The sequence below is a fragment of the Aquarana catesbeiana genome, linkage group LG07, assembly GCF_042186555.1.
Source record: "Aquarana catesbeiana isolate 2022-GZ linkage group LG07, ASM4218655v1, whole genome shotgun sequence".
Lineage (NCBI taxonomy): Eukaryota > Metazoa > Chordata > Amphibia > Anura > Ranidae > Aquarana > Aquarana catesbeiana.
Window position 1 is genome coordinate 237,486,853 of NC_133330.1, and position 17,745 is coordinate 237,504,597.

Here is a 17,745-nt window from a genome sequence, read left to right on the forward strand (position 1 = left end):
AACTCGCATTGCACAGACATCACATGTGATCGGCACAGCAGTGCGGGTGCAAATCGCATGCGATGTCTGTGTTCGCTATAGTGTGAACCCAGGCTAAAGGTGGAAAAAGTTCTGAAATGATTTATCTTTGTCTCATTTATTAACATCACAGAAACTTGACATTTTAACAGGGCTGTGTAGACTTTTTATATCCACTGTACATTTCACAACAACCACCTGCTGTAAAAAAAGAGTGTATTCACTCTTATCTCTTACCCAGCTGTGCTTTGTCATGAAGTTCAGTCTCTGTTTTTTGTAAAATCAAATCCATCTGACTCAGTCTGTTGTTCTTAGACTCCCCATCAGCAGTGACAGACAACAGCTGCTCTTCAGTGTGAATCAACTTTTCTTTGCAAATGTTTAATTCATGCTTTACCTTCCTACAATACAAGAGACATTATTGCATACTATACATTCTTACAAAAACGTGTATGCCCTGCAATAATGGGGAGGCAAACTGTGACCTCTTGAAGCAGTTGGTTTATAGTGCCAGCTTTCTGATAAAAATGGCACAGTGCGTTCTTAGAATATCCTTGCATATGTGATTTGTAACAGGATTCCTACTGCAATTAAATACACTAAACCATCAATCTACTCCCATTCAGTGGCATAAACTGTCTGCCATCGACATGAATATGGCTGAATTTAACAATACAATGCTTGTTTAACGTGCCTTGTCAACCTATGTGGACCACAGAACACATCCCTCTTATGTTATTGAGAGAGGGAGGTGTTCTGTAGTTTAAATCAGAAGCATATAGCTTAAGGTGACACTGTGGATCCTCCAGAGGTACAGTCATAGGAAAGGAAATGTGTTTTTGATAGGATTCCCAGGTAAAAATAAGTGAAACAATTAAAAAAAAACAACAAAAAAACTGTTAAGCTGCAAATGATTATGATTATACAGGATTTGTGTAGCACCAACAGTTTGAACAGCACTTTACAAAATAAAGGGAGATAGAACAGATACAATACAATTTGACACAAGAGGATGAGGAGCCTTACTCATTGGAGCTTACAGTCAGGAAGGGCAAGTGGTAGAAAAGTTAACAACTGTGAGCGATGAGCAGATGGGAGAAGATCAAAGTATAGATTTGTGGTGGATTACCATTTTGTTCTTGGGTGTATAAGGCTTAGACCCCTTTTACACTGGGGCGGTGCAGGCGTTAGCAGTAAAGCGCCACTAGCTTTAGCACTGTGATAAGCGGCGCTTTTGCGCCGCTAGTGGGCCACTTTTAACCCCCCTTAGCGCGGCTTTTAAGGCGCTTTGAAAGCGGTGCCCATTCATTTAAAAAGGGCAGGGGTGGTGGAGGAGCAGTGTATACATAGCTCCTCCACCGCCCCAAAGATGCTGCTTGCAGGACTTTTTTTCCTGTCCTGCAAGCGCGCTGCCCCAGTGTGAAAGCACTCAGGCTTTCACACTGGGGCTGCAAAAGAGGCAGTTTACAGGCACTTTACAGTCACTATTTTTCGCACAAAAACACCTGTAAAGCTCCTCAGTGTGAAAGGGGTCTTAAAGTGGTTTTAAACCTTTCACATGACATGAAATATGAACAAAGCATATCCCTCTATAGAGTTCACTGGTCTTAACCCAGGGCACAAAGTGTCATTAATTTGCTATCAGTATGGTCACCTCAGACAAGTTTTCTTGACACCAAGAGAAGAAAGTTGATGGGATAGAACTCCAGCACACAGCCTGCGAATGACAGCCTAAGCTCTGTTCCTGTGTGAAGGGGGGGGGTTCCCTTCCCTCCAATCAGCTGTAAGCTCTGCAGAGTGTAACTTTAGTGCCCTACTCCCTGCTTTCCAACATTACAGACAAGCTGCATAAATTCTTAACGCTGAATAGCTGTAGACTGCAGATAAACAGGTACAACTTATGTCGGAGGATTTGTTTAATCTCTGCGTATCACCTGAGGCCAGTCACTTCACTGGGTAGATGGAAGGGTTTACAACCACTTTAAAGTGATATTAAATCCTCAGTTTAAGTACTTTCAGCAGCTGATAGGATCACTTACTCAGTATGCAGCTTCTTTATATTTTAACCCTTGTCTATTTTCCAATTAAGGTTGGTTCCATGATCGCTGCCCCAGGTTTCCTGCTTCAGGGTTGCTCCTTTCTCTTGTAACATCCTATGGAGCCACCCTGTTCAACACACAACCCCTTAGCTTAGGGTAGGAAGGCACTTCTCTGCTCCGCCTCCCTCTCCATTCTACAAGCTCACAGACTGAGTGCAGAACCTTTTCTTATGAAGTCCAGAAGTTCCAGGAAGCAGCACCTAGAGAACAGTAGCCAGCAACATTCAAAGTTGTAAACGACAACTGCTGGAGTAAGTATTTTAACAAATAGTTTACTGGGGAATGTTTACTTTATTGTTCTTAAAGTGGAGCTCCAGTCGTTTTTGTGTTTATCAAAAGTCAGCAGCTACAAAAAGTGTAGCTGCTGACTTTTTTTTTTTTTTTTTTTTTAACAACAAGGTTGGTCTTTATTGGAAAAAAATCAAGTTGCAGTACATTATAAGGCACGCAAGCATTGCAGTGAACACATCGATGGAACAAAAGCAGTACATATGCAGTATGCAATGGGGGGAGAGGGGGGGGGGGGGGGGAAGAGGGGAGGAAGAGGGAGGGGAGCATCAATTAATACAGCTCAGTCTAATACAGTGCAGCATAAACCTATAGTGTGGGGACTACAGAAGAGGATAATGTAGAGCAATATCACAGGGGGTCGGTCCATGGCTGCCAGACCCTCTCAAATTTACGAGGACAACCTCTACTTATGTATGTAAGTTTAGTAAGTTTATACATTGGCAAAATAGCATTGATTGAGTTTTCCCATGACCTTATAGTAGGTGGTGAAGGAGACGTCCATCTAAGAAGGATCTCTTTTTTTGCATAAAAGAGTAGCAATGAAAGTAAAAGTTTAGTGTATCAAGGCCTTTGGTCATTGTCCTGTATGCCCAGTAGGGCCAATTCAGCCGACAGGGGGAGCTCCAGCTGGAGCCGTACATTAATAAACTCGAAGATATCAGCCCAGTAACGGTTGAGTTTCGGGCATAGCCAGAACATGTGCATATAATCACTTTCCAAAGACTGACATCTTGGGCAGTTCGGGGGTTTCAGCGGGTAAATTCTGTGCAGCCTCTGAGGCATAAAGTAAATCCTATGCAGGAATTTTGTTTGTATTAATTTGTCCCTAGAGGATATCACCAGCTGCGAGGAATTTTCAAAGCATTCTTCCCAAGTCTCTCTATCCAAGGATGGGATATCTGCCCTCCATTTGTCCCACAATACATCAATTTTTTTTTAATCTGTGCTAAGTAACGTCAAGTATAACGACGATAGGGACTTAACCAGGGACTCCTGCGCCAATAGTTCCTCAACCCCATCCGTCAACAGGTCGGGTGGTGTCGGGAACTGAGCCCGGAAGGCATGACGCAGCTGATAATAGCGGAACAGCATCCCCTCTGGAAGGCCACATCTCACTACCAAATCTTGGAAGGAAACTAGGATCCCAGATGAGACAATATCCTTCAAAACCTTGACTCCATACCGGGCCCACACTTGAGGATCAGGAACAGTCCTAAAATGCGGGAGATTAGGATTTCCCCATAGTGGGCAATAAGGGGACCACCTATTTGGAACTAAATACCGCTTCCTAGCCACCCCCCATACACGCAGAGTGGTTCGAGTGGGATCGGCGAGGGCAGGACTGGAGGAGGCCCCACGATATACCAAGTTCCCGAGTTCTTTAAGGGAACCCACCATAGCCGCTTCCAAACAAACCGCCGCATTGGCCCTAGACTGCTCAAACCACCATCTAACCATGACCAGCACAGCTGCCCAATAGTACACTAATAGGTTAGGTAAGGCCAAACCCCCACATCTGACGGGAAGCTGGAGAGTTGATTTGGCTATACGAGGGGAGGATCCCCGCCATAGGAAGGCTCCAATGCAGACATCTATCTCTTTGAAAAACTTCTGGGGTATCCATGTGGGGCAATTACGAAAGATATAATTTAGTTTAGGGAGATAAATCATTTTCAATATATTTATACGCCCTAGCAAATTAAGGGGAAGACTAGCCCACCTAGAGCAGTGATCTTTGAGACACGCGACGATAGGCTGTAGGTTGAGGCGTTGAAATGCCCTAAAATCTCGTGATATCTTTATTCCCAGGTATGTAAATACCTCCGCCCACCTCAGTGCAGGTTGATTCACTAGATCTCTAGCCTTATCATCTAGAGGAAAAAGTATTGATTTTGACCAATTGATGCGAACTCCCGAAAACCGTCCAAATTCGTCAAATATTTATAGCGTCGCTTGTAATGAAGTATCTGCATCCTGTAAGTAGAGTAGTGCATCATCGGCATACAGGGATATCTTCTCCTCCAGAGGGCCAACCCGCAGTCCCACAATGCGGCTAGATTCACGCACCAGAGTCGCCAGAGGCTCTAAGGCCAAGGCAAACAAGGTGGGGGACAATGGACACCCCTGCCTGGTCCCCCTCCGGAGGAGAAAACTATCAGAAAGGGAGTCGTTTACCCTAATCCTTGCTCTGGGGGCCCTATACAGCAGGCCCAACCAGTGAAGAAACTTGGGACCCACCCCAAATCTCCTCAGCACTTCCCATAAATATTCCCATTCCACGGAGTCAAAAGCCTTCTCCGCGTCCAGAGAGGCTATGACCCGTGTTCCTTTGTTATCATGGGTGGCAGCCAAGTTCAGGAACAGACGACGTATATTGATATCGGTGCCCTTCCCCGGCAAGAACCCGGTTTGGTCCACATGAACAAGGTCCTCCATCACCTTTCCAAGTCTCCTGGCCAAAATTTTTGCCAGTAATTTGGCATCTGCGTTAATAAGGGAGATAGGTCGATAGGAGGCACATTCTTCAGGGTCCTTACCGGGTTTGGGCACCAACACCACCACCACTTCCGAAAAAGATTCAGGCAGGGCGTTCAGAGTAAAAGATTGCTGCATCAATGAGGTAAATCTAGGTGCAAGGAGCTCCTGATATACAGTATAAAATTCAATGGGTATCCCATCTGGTCCCGGGGCCTTCCCCTGCTGCATGGATCCCAGGGCCTCCTGAACCTCCTCCAGTGAAATATCCTTCTCCATTTCTTCCCGCTTTCCTGTCTCTAGAGAAGGGAGGGAGACTCGGTTGAGATATGCAAGCAGCTGAGAATGGTCATAATCAGTTCTAGAAGAGTAAAGGGTTTTATAGAAGCCTAGGAATCTTGCACTAATATCCGCCGGCGCCGTCAATAGGCAGCCATCTAGATCTTTTAATCTGCCAATATGAGTAACAGTATGCTGACCCCTTGCGAGCCAGGCCAACAACCTACCGTTTTTGTCCCCAAACTCAAATACCCTCTGGGCACTATCTAGCATCAACTTCTTAGTGAGCTCAACCCTGCAAAGAGACAACTCTCTGAGGACATCTTGCCAATGCACATAATGTGCTTGGTCAGGAGTTCGGACATACTCCGCCTCCTTTAGCCTAGCCTGTTCCTCCAGTACCCTCAGAGACTGCACAGATTCCCTCTTTTTCACAGATATACGGGTCATATATTCTCCCCTAAGCCAGGCCTTGAACGCATCCCACTGTACCAAGGGTCCAGTAGAGCCTGCGTTGTTAATCCAAAAACCGCACAATGTCTCCGGTATCTCCTCTTGGATCTCCGGCTCCATAATCCAGTACTTGGACAACCTCCACATCCTCACACCCACTGACGGAGAGCTGGATGTTCACAGACACCGGAGCATGGTCTGAGATTCCACGGGAGAGAATCTCCACCGAGGTCAACCTCCTCAGAAGACTGGGGGAGGCATATGCTAAATCAATTCGAGACATGGTTCGGCGTGTAGTGGAGAGGCAAGTGAACTCTCTATCAGTGGGATGGAAATGGCGCCATGCGTCCGTCATATGAAAGGCGGATGCCCAGCGGGAAAGGTCCTGCTGCTGAGGGCCCACCGCCTGCATCCTGTCCAACTCCCTGTTTGGAGTCAAATTAAAGTCACCTAAAAACAGGACATTATCTACATTGTACAACGTGGCTTGTTGCATCAGGTCATGAAGTAACCCTACGTCCGCCGGAGGAGGCAGGTAGATCCCCACAATAACAACAGGGATCTCTTCAATCAGGGAGTGTAGTAAAACATACCTGCCTCCTGGGTCTAGACGAATATCCAATAGTTGAAAATGCAGGGACTTGTGGATTAGCACACTGACCCCCCCTGGCATAGTTGGAATATGTCGCGTGGTAGTGTGTGCCAATCCATGCCCGTTTTAAACTAAGAATGCGGGAACCCACAAGATGCGTCTCCTGCAGGATACACACCTGTGGGCGGAGTTTGCGCAAGTAATTGAGCACCAAGGATCGCTTCACAGCAGAGTTTAAGCCTCGTACATTCCATGATACCACTAAGCACCCAGCCATGGCAGCAACTCTACAATATCAAAAGGGCCCTGTCCTGATGAGGATGCCTGTCTCCAGTCGCTCGGGGGGGGGGGGGGGGGGGGGAATTCCCCACATCCGGTTACACCGGGGACACGCACCACAGCACACTGCAAAAGCTCACTGCATACATTATACCTGAAAATGAGGACAAATATATGACCTGGTAGACCAACTTGAACCTGAAAATAAAAAAGGGTTAGCATAAACAACCAACCATAACCACCCCTGAACAGTCCCATCCCCCACCCCCCACCCCGCACCCCCCAAAACATTGAGGAGCACATAAGTCCCAAAAATCCCCCTTTAGAACTGGTAACTTAAGTTGAAGTCGTGTAGCCGGAACGGGTCCTCACAACACCATCATTAAGTATGGGAACTAGATGTATGTGTAAGAGTTCGTATCCCAGAGCTGGTGGAGTGATAGTAGGAAAGAATAAAATGTTCTGTCCATCACCTGACTAAGCAGGGGCACCTTCTTCTTTTTCGTTGCAAAAAATGAAAAAGTAAAGAAAACAAACTTCCAAAGTAAAACTGTCCTCCAGGAACCCCTAAGAGGAGCATACATAGGAAAAGTTATAAGAGGGGCATGTGTCTTTTAGCACCGGTTAGGGCCTGCTCTGCAGGGCTAAGCAATCCCTTCCTCTGGCAGCAGTCCTCTAGGAACAGTTCCTAAGCATGGCTTAATCCATAAAGGAAGAGATGTGAAAAAGGGGCTGAGATGTAGCCACAGTACACATGGGGAGACTTGTATGTTTATCTGTTCCTAGATATGTAAAGCAGATAATTCTGCACAGCATGCCCTTAAGATCCAAATAAGATTGTTAGACTTACGGGGGGAGAGTCTCCAGCCAGGCGGATGCATCTTTGGGGTTAGTAAAAAATCTAACCGTTTCACCGTCCACCACTCGCATTTTTGCAGGGAATAAGATGCTATACTTCAGGCCTCTTCTCCGCAGGGCAGCTTTAACCGAGTCAAAGGAGCGGCGTTGGCATTGCGTTTCCATGGTATAGTCCGGGAATAGCAGGAGTTTAACATTTCTGTAAGGCAGTTCCCCTGCAACTCGTGAGGCTCTGAGCAGTTCATCTCTGTCACGAAAGTTCAACAAACGGAGGATAAAAGTGCGAGGGGGGGATCCCTCAGGCCCCGGCCGGGGCGGTACTCGGTGGGCCCTCTCCACCACAAAATAAGGGGAAAGCTGAGCAGCTGGGAGCATGGAGCGCAGCAACTCCTCTGCAAACTGGGCTGGGGCTCGGCCTTCTACCCCCTCCGGAAGACCCACGATCCTGAGGTTGTTCCTCCTGCTCCGGTTTTCGGCGTCTTCCGCACGGTATTCCAGGGCCCGTACCTTCGTTTGAAGGGCGCGGATGGAGGTATCATGGTCCGCGATGTTGTCCTCCGCCTCTCCTATTCTCCGTTCAGCCTCCGAAACCCTAGACTGGATTTTATCCAAGTCCTGCCGAACTATACCCACGTTTAGCTGGACCTCTTCTATTTTTGAGGCCAAGGTCGACTGACACGAAGTTACAGCAGACTGGCAGGAGGTAATAGCCGCCATAAGCTCCGTCAGTCCCGGAGGGGTCTGAGTAGGATCCTCTTCGTGGTCCGTCTGTGATGCCATATTGCTATGGCGCGCAGGAGATCCCGCAGAGCAGGGGGTTGATCCGTTCTCTTCTGGGATGTTAGGAGGAAACTTTAACTTCTTACCCCTCTTCTTGTAGCTGGGGGTTCTGGAAGACATCCAACAGGCTCAGAGTACCTTTAAGCGGTGCAGCGGGACAGTACGGATAGTTTTTTAGGATCACACCCTGGGAGAGCTCAGAGCACACGTCCGCTCAGTCCGCCATCTTGGCCACGCCCCCAGCTGCTGACTTTTAATAAACACACACTCGCCTGTCCCAGGATCCAGTGATGTGTTCATCCCTCGCTCTGCCCAGCAACAGTAATTCAACTGTGGGCACCCGGCTGTGAAACCCGGGTGCACACTGCACCTGCTGAATGGTCAGGTAATCTTCTGGGACCTGTGACTTGTCCCAGGGACTGCAGGGAGGGAGGCGGAGAGGAGAACTTCTGCTCAGATTGCCTAGGCGATCCGAAAAGGAAGTGGGAGCAGGTATCTGTCAAAACTAGGTACCCACTCCCCCCCTCCAAAAAAAATACATAGCAAACAGGGAAGGGGGAGGAGTGCTTAAAGCAGAACTTTCCGCTTTGGGTGGGGCTCTGCTTTAATGTGTTAAATTTAACACTGGGGGGTTACTACTTTAAACCTTGCTTTTTGCAAAAGTGTGGACCTAATGACCATAATGAAAATGGTCTGCTCTATCCACAGCAACATAACATTTTAGCTGCAATATATTGGTGCAGGATACAAACTAAAGAATACGACTGGCTGCAACAGGCAAAATAAAAGCCATGTTTCCACTCACTTTGATTAGTGAGGTTGGTCCCTTCTATAATAGGGTGATCAATTGGTTAATAGAATCACTTCTAGTAAATGGAAACCTTTCATTCTTATTTTAGTAAGTATGCAACGTAATGCTCTCAGATTGTATTCCAATTGATGTGGACAAAACAGAGTTGTTTCTTCCCGTTAATGTTTCTATGAGTAGCATAGGTGTGCACAGCCTATTGCATTAGGGTGTGCACCCCGAAGCTCAAACACACGTGCCTTTCTCTGCAGCCCCATCTACACTGGACAGTGAAAGAGCGGGATAGTGCTCTGTGCTGAGCGGTTTCCTCTGCATTCAAAAAGTGAAGCATAGCAAACAGTGTACTATGCTTCAGTTAAGAATAAACACAGTGAGTGAGTGTTCACTTAGAAAAGGAAGGGGCTGGTAAATTACATATTTACTAGCCCCTTCCCCCACTCTCCATTCTGAAACATCCCCCACACCAGGAGGAGAGGAGGGAAGCCAGCAGCACTGCGGGGGACGCAATACAAGTGGGGAGGCTCAGACAATAGGGGGAATCAGCACCACACACAGTGATTAGGGTGTGCCCAGGCACACCTATGATGAGTAGGAAGGATACCCAAAAATTTTACTGACAGAGCATAAGAAAACAAGACAAGCATTTAACCCAATACAAGCATGAATTCTAAGTTTTCTGGGGCAAGACATTTTCTGTCAACATGTGGCTGTGGTACCAAAATAAAGGTTACTGTTCAAAGAGCACGCTAGCTTTGAAGTATTAGTGGGACACATTCATACAAGCCCAAGAGGTTTAAACTGAAATAGGCTAAAACTGTATGTGTCATTCCGTGGTCTTGCTAATCACACTTCTTATGAAACTGAGAACAAGCTCATTTTATGACTTTTGGTTTTAAAGAAGCACTTTAACTACTATATGGCTGCATAATAAAAAAGTGTGTATTCGGCCTAATATTGTTCATACTTTCATAAACTAATACACATTTTAAAATTAATATATAGGTTTAAAAAAAATGCATAATTCTTACTCCATGCTATTGCTCAACTGGTGAATGTTGTGGGTTTTCAGTGCCAGTTCCTTATTGGTCACTTGCCATTTCTTTGCTGTGGTTTTCAATTCTTCTTGGAAAGATGACCTTTGCTTCTCCAGTTCAAATTCCAACTTAGAAATCTACATTAAAAATAAAAATGATGATATCTAGCAGAGAGACTGATTTCAAGACTTGATGTCCTGATTATTTCCAAACAATAAGTTCTTATGATAATTTATTTTTCCCCTTTGTTTAGATTGTTGTTGCGCAGTACAAACGCTTATACTGTACATGGATTCTGTGTTACGGATTTGAAAGCAGCTCATGTTTACAGCGTCGAGAACCAGCGACAAGACGAGAACAAGCCCAGCAACTCCAGCCGCTGTCTCGGGTCCTCAGTGGACAGATTAATAGCAGCAGCAGGTTCCTGCTGCTGTCAATCAAATCCAGTGACACGGGAGCCAGGGGCGGGCAGAGTCCTGCTGTCTGTGTCATTGGACGCAGCAGCAGGACTCGGGAGCGTGCCTGCAGGAGTGCCCCCAGAGAAAGCGGTTCTCTGTGGGGGCACTCGATGAAGAGGAGGAGCCAGGAGCGCCGCCAGGGGAGCCCCATTAAAGGGGGATCGGGGCTGCTCTGTGCAAAACCCTTGCACAGAGCAGGTTAGTATGACATGTTTGTTATTTAAAAAAACAAAACTTTACAATCGCTTTAAAGAGTAAGTGTTTTTCATAAACGTATCTGAATGCAGCTGCATTGTTTTCAATATATTCATTCACACAGGTGCATAAACATGAGCTTCTTTCAGAACTGTGACACAAAGTCCAAAAATCTGCATCTAAGAACATGTGCTTTACGTGCTTACAGGTATAAATGCATGTATTTGCGTCTGTAGTAGTCACGTAAATTAAGTCTAAACAAAGAGGGAAAATAAAGAACAAATAAGTTACGCATATGTGTTTTTACGCATTTAAACGCATCTATACGCAAGTATTTTGCTGATCATTCTGCAGAAACATTTCTCCTAGAAAACACACGTATAAGAACATCAGTAACATTTTTTTACAGCTGTGTGAATGAGGTCTAACACCAGCTAGAACTTTCAGTTTTGGATAGAATGGGGCAATAATCAAGCCTGTCAGTTGTTATGGCTAGCTGTGGCCTGCTGGCAAGATTCTCTCTCACTTTGTGTCCCGGTGGCACATTGTTGGATGCACAAGAGTTGGGAGGCACCTCCACAAAGAACAAAGAAAGCAATAAAAAAAAAAATTAAATAGAGTTAGGGAAGATTAGAACCCATCTGAGCTGTCTGTATCCCTATTGGGATATATTCTCTCATTTCTGAGCAACATCATTATCAGAACAGGAAGCAAAAGGGAAATCTGCCTTAAAACAGCAATAAAACTTGACAGAGGTTCTTGCCCTTGCCCACTCTATTCAAAACCTGCCTAGATTTATTCTAGAAAGTATAATTAGCCCTCTTGCACATACAGCCCATTCATTTTAATATGCACACAGGTGCGTAAACAAGCGCTGTGTATTCTTAAATAAAAAATAAATAAATAAAAAAAATAGAAAAATCTGCATTAACATATTGTGAACACGAGAATAAGTTGCGCACATGTGTGAAAATACGCACAAATACATATGGTGGCACAGTGGTGTAGTGTTTAACACTTTCGCCTAGCAGTAAGAAGGGTCGCTGGTTCAAATCCCAACCACGACACTACCTGCCTGGAGTTTGCATGTTCTCCCTGTGCCTGCGTGGGTTTCCTCCGGGTACTCCGGTTTCCCCCCACACTCCAAAGACATGCTGGTAGGTTAATTGGATCCTGTCTAAATTGTCCCTAGTATGGACGAATGTGAGTTAGGGACCTTAGATTGTAAGCTCCTTGAGGGTAGGGACTGATGTGAATGTACAATGTATATGTAAAAGCGCTGCGTTAATTGACGGCGCTATATAAGTACCTGAAATAAATACAAAAATAAAAAAACGCTGAAAAAATATCTGCTCAAACAGGCGTATCGTGTGCAAGAGGCCTTAAAGTGGTTGTAAAGGCAGAAGTTTTTTTTTATTTTAATGCATTCTATGCAGTAAAACATTTTAAAACAAACAGTGCAGCGCTAACTAAACTCTGTGAGACATGCTTGCAGTTTGTAGCGATCATTTTTATTCTTAGCACTGGGACTACAGTTCTTCACTTGTGAGTAGTTTACTTTTGGATTTAAATAAAATGTATTGAGTATATACAGAGAGCACTATGGATGTTTTATTCTGATCTTACATGGTACAATGAGGTTTGTCTGTAACAACATTGAATGGGAGATCTGATGTAAAGCAGTGGATGTAATATGAGCTGCATCTCTGGAAAGGCATCTAAACTGAGGGGAAGGCTTTTGCAGACCTGTGAGCTCAGTAGGTCCACTGTGCAAGGTGAGCGGCTTGTGTTTCTGTCAATGGTGGTATTTTCATGAATCGGCACCAGATTGAAAAGCATCTTCACCAGCACAAGTGTTCACAATTGAGGACTTTACTCCCTGTGTATTTGTTTACATGCATGAAATCTACTTTCTCTCTGAAGTTTTAAAATTATACATTTATTAATCCTTATTGATTTAGTTTAGTTTTTAATTAGCGCTGCACTATTTATGTTTTAAAAAGTTTTACTGAGGATTTGTGTTTTGACCTTGTGTTATAGCGGCTTTTTAGGTTAGGTTGTTTTTTTTGCGCTGATTGATCACAATTAATTTTTGATTCTATGCATCAAGATAAAAATCTTTCAGCGTGCAGCAATCTCCCTCAGCCCCCCCAATACTTACCCGAGCCCCACATCTGGATCCATGATAGCCTCAACCGTCCATGACTCTCCCTCCTGATTGGTCGAAATACAGCAGCGGCACCATTGGGTCCCACTGCTGTCAAAGTCAGTTAGCCAATCAGGAGAAAGAGCAGGTGGGGCTGAACCGCAGCTCCATGTCTGAATGGACACATGGAGCAGTGGCTCGGCTCGGGTGCTCCCATAGCAAGCTGCTTGCTGTGGGGGCACTCGACAGGAGGGAGAGCCGGCGGGGAACCCGAGAAGAGAAGGATCGGGGCTGCCTTGTGTAAAACCACTGCACAAAGCAGGTAAGTATAACATGTTTGTTATTTTTAAAGAAAAAAAAAAAAAAAAAAACACAAGACTTTAGTATCACGTTAAGGAAAGCTGTACTATAATAATTTTAGCATGTACACTTTTTCAATGTTCAGTAAAATAATTTTTTATGTAAAATTTTCTTGCTTTAGGATTCCTATTTTTACTATTGCATTTTATAATTTATAACAGACCTGTAGTTTTTTCCTTAATGCCAACCCAAAGCGTTTATACATCTATTGCTGCTAACGCTATGAATAACTACGGTAGTTACATTTATTTTTGTATATTATATCTTAAAAAAAATATATATATAAAACAAAACGTTGGTTTTGTTTCACATATAATGTACAAGAATTGGAAAAAAAACTAGGAACGTTAGTGAGAGTGACTTGGTGAGATGCGCACCTGTTGCTGTAGCTGTGCTTGGGTGTCCTCGAGTTCCCCGATACGAGCAGTTTCCTGCTGTAACATCTGCTGCTGCTGTTGAAGTGTCTGTTGTAACCGTACATTTTCTTCACTGGTTTCCTGAAGACTTTGAGTCTTTAACTTCATTTCTTTTCGCAAACACTGAACCTTATGAGATTTCCAGAAAATAGGATTTTTTATAACAGCTTACCTGTAAAATCCTTTTTTTTTTCGATGGACATCACGGGACACAGAGCCTCAGTAATTACTGATGGGTTATATAGGTATCACTGGTGACTGGGCACTGGCACACCCTATCAGAAAGTTCTACCCCCTATATAATCCCTCCCTCTGCAGGGATACCTCAGTTTTGTAGCCAAGCAATATAGTGTATTAGAAGAGGGGCGGGACCTCTGTGTCCCGTGATGTCCATCGAAAGAAAAGGATTTTACAGGTAAGCTGTTATAAAAAAATCCTATTTTCTTTCTCGAACATCACGGGACACAGAGCCTCAGTAATTACTGATGGGATGTCCCAGAGCAATGCTGTCTGGGGGGGGGGGACCACGACCAAGTAGGGTGCAATCAGACCTGAGGACCCTGTACCGCTGCCTGCAGCACACTACGCCCAAAGGCGATATCCTCATGCCTTCTCACATCCACCTGATAGAATCTGGTGAATGTATGGACTGAAGACCAGGTTGCGGCCTTGCAGATTTGAGCCATGGATGGCTTGGTGATGCACTGCCCAAGAAGCACCAATAGCCCTTGTGGAATGTGCCCTGATCTGAAGGAATCTTCTGTTTCAAACCGTAAGCCTGAATAATCAATTGTCGAATCCATTTAGAAATGGTAGCTTTTGACGCTGCATGTCCTCTATTGGGACCCTCTGGCAGCACGAACAAAACATCCGTTTTGCGAATCTGAGCAGTTGCCTCCAGATAGGCCCTGACTGCTCTTACTACAACGAATGTAGTGATCTCTCTTCCGGAGAACAGGGATCTGGAAAAAAGGAAGGCAGAACGATGTCCTGGTTTAAATGAAAATCTGAAACCACCTTCGGTAAAAAACTAGGATGAGGGCGCAGTACCACTATATCCTTGTGTACAATCAAATAAGGCTCCTTACAGGAAAGGGCTGCTAATTCTGATACTCTTCTAGCAGAAGAAATGTCAACCAGAAAAATTAACTTCCTTGTCAACAAGACCAAAGGAATCTGACGTACTGGTTCAAAAGGCTGTTTCTGTAACACAGACAGAACCAAGTTCAAGTCCCAGGGGTTTAGGGGTGCCTTAACCGGAGCATTAAGACGCGTCCCCCCTGTATAAAATTTCGGACCAAAGAATGCGAAGCAAGTGGCCGTTGAAATAATACTGATAAGGCCGAGACCTGGCCCTTGATGGTACTCAAGGCCAGTTTCATCTCTAAACCCAATTGTAGAAAATCCAGGATTCTACCTATCACATATTTTCTGGGACGCCAACCTCTGGATTCACACCAGGATATATAAGCTTTCCAGACTCTATGATAAATCATTCTGGAAGCTGGCTTCCTTGCATTGATCAAGGTAGATATCACAGAACCTGAAAGTCCACGACTCTTCAGAACGTGGGACTCAATAGCCAAACCGTCAAATTTAGCGTTTGTAAGGCAGGATGGAACACTGGACCCTGAGATAACAGGTCTGGGTGTACCGGTAGTGTCCACAGGGAACCCACCGTCATCCTTACTATTTCCGCATACCACGTCCTTCTGGGCCAGGCGGGGGCCACCAGAAGTACTGACTTCCTTTCCTGCCTGATCCTGGGAAGGAGTCGTGGCAGTAGCAGAATAGGCGGGAATGCATAAATCAGTGAGAACCGATGCCACGGAATCACCAACGCACCCGTCCCGCATGCAAGAGGATCCTTTGTTCTTGCCACAAATCTGTCTATCTTTTTGTTGAATCGGGATACAAAGAGATCTACATCTGGAACCCCCCCATCTTTGGCATATGGCCCAAAAGACGTCGGGGTGCAGAGACCATTCCCCTGGAAGTAACTTCTGGTGACTTAAATAGTCCGCCTGCCAGTTCTCTATCCCTGGAATGAAAACTGCCGATATGCATGGCACATGCTTCTCTGCCCAGACTAAGATCTGGTTCACCTCTTTTTGAGCAGCTCGGCTCCTGGTGCCTCCCTGATGATTGACATAGGCCACTGCTGTGGCATTGTCGGACTGGATCCTGACCGGGCAACCCTGTAGCCTGATAGTCCAGGCCTTTAGGGCTAGATATACCGCACAGATCTCCAGAATGTTGATGGGTAAGGTCCTCTCTGTTTTGGACCATACCCCCTGTACCGCAGACTGTTCCAGGACTGCTCCCCAACCTGACAGACTGGCATCTGTTGTTAGATAGTGAATAATTCCGCGCCACAAAAAGTAAATAGTAAATAGAGCAGCTACACCCTAAGCAAAAATGAATAAATTCATAAATGCATAAATGTGAGAAAAAAAGGGGGGGGGGGGGGGTAGGGGAGCGCTAAATAGTTAACAAAGAAAATGAAACACACAGAACCAAATCCCGTTGGATGTGAGTTAAAAATACATACAAATAATGAAAAATGATGAATAAAACCAGCCTGCCTATATGCATACAAATTAGATGAACAAAATTCATAAACCTGAAAGCAGCAAAAAAATGTGAACAATAATGATTGTGCAACCGTGACATATAGTGTCACATAGATGATATGTATATAAAATGTAAGTTAATATCAAAGTCCATCAAAGAAAATTATTGTGTAGAATCCTGATGTGAATCTTGATAACAAGACGTGAGCAGCAAAATCCCTTCACCATCACTGAAAAAACACCAATGTGCTCATGGAAATGGATGTCTGCTTACCAGATGCAGTTGACCAATTTAATTAAAAAAAGGCTTTAGCAAGATAATGCTTGCTGCAATGGAGAAAAATATACCGGACTCTTATCCTCACATCACAGGGTCTCACGCATGGGATATAAAATAGATGGAGAGGAACCAAACATAGTGTAACACCATTTATTAAAAATAAAGTAAAAACAAAACATAGCCAAATGGCTACTCACATATAAAGTGCCATCGCCCGGCACTGAGGCTGGAAAGCGTATCTTTGAATAAGGGGAATCCACTCTGTGGGAGAAGTTCCCAGATGATCGTGGCAGCGGCGTGCGTTCCACCCTCGACAGACAGACGAACCACGGAAGCGATGTAATTGCGTGACCAAGTACCGCTCGACGTACGTTTCTTTAAACACGTCTTCAGGAAGCGTACTTGGTCACTAAGGGGATAGTTTAAATAGTAATTGAAATTTGCATAAGAAGGAGGGGTTGAATGCTTCACAGCCTCAGTGCCGTTCACAGAACACCATACAACCATCTCCAATAACCGTTATAATAACAGAGGTAGATTAACCTTCCGCAGAAAGTTTAACAATATAAATTATCTTAGATACTGCTACTGGTAGGAAATATATTTCAAAATGAAACTGGGATTAAGGATGGCACATTCTCCAAGCAACTGGCTAAGAGAAATGTGAAAAAATTGAAAATAAAAATATATAAATTAAAAAAAAAAAAAAAAAAAATTATATAAATATAATAAGAATAAAAAAGAGAAAATGAAAAATGAAAATATTTATATATTCAATAAAATGGTTACAAATCCTCAATTTTGATTAAGAATAGGGAACAACTTGAATGCCCAACAGTTGCAAAAGATAAAAATAAATCAAAAAATAAAAATAAAAAATACCTGAGAAAATAGATGGCAAAATTAATCTGAGAGAATATCCAACATAAATCTAATCATTAGTCAAAAAGCAATTTAGATCCAGTTCGATATTTAGGCCCTGAGGCTGCATCGTTTGTAAACGGTACAGCCACTGGGTCTCATTCTGAGAAACAGCCTTTTTAAGGTCAGTGCCTCTCCAATTGGAGGCAATCTTATCTATACCGTAAAAGGTAAGTAAACGGGGGTCTCTATTGTGGACCATACGAAAATGCCGTGATACGCTATGATTCAGAAAACCTTTGGAAATATTAGCTACATGTTCGTTGATACGAACCCTTAATTTACGGGTGGTACGGCCCACATATTGGATTGAACAAGGGCACTCCAACACATATGTAACATAGCTGGAATTGCATGTGATCAGAGGTTTTATAGAGAATTCTTGTCGGGTAACCTTAGTATGGAATTTAGAAATCTTTTTCCCTACTCT

At 44.3% G+C, this 17,745-nt stretch overlaps 1 protein-coding gene across 4 annotated transcripts in view; it reads right to left on the reverse strand.

Moving 5' to 3' along the window:
- Positions 1-17,745, reverse strand: part of CCDC18 (coiled-coil domain containing 18) — a 207,509-nt gene that overhangs the window by 53,312 nt on the left and 136,452 nt on the right. For 2 of the 4 annotated variants that reach the window (XM_073593126.1, XM_073593125.1), the window contains exons 18-20: positions 13,503-13,670; positions 9,961-10,103; positions 256-419 (exon numbers count right to left, since the gene is read on the reverse strand). In XM_073593126.1, the coding sequence (XP_073449227.1) occupies positions 256-419; positions 9,961-10,103; positions 13,503-13,670 (475 nt within the window). The remainder of the gene's footprint in view (positions 1-255; positions 420-9,960; positions 10,104-13,502; positions 13,671-17,745) is intronic. The other 2 variants (XM_073593127.1, XM_073593128.1) reach the window with 2 other exon arrangements.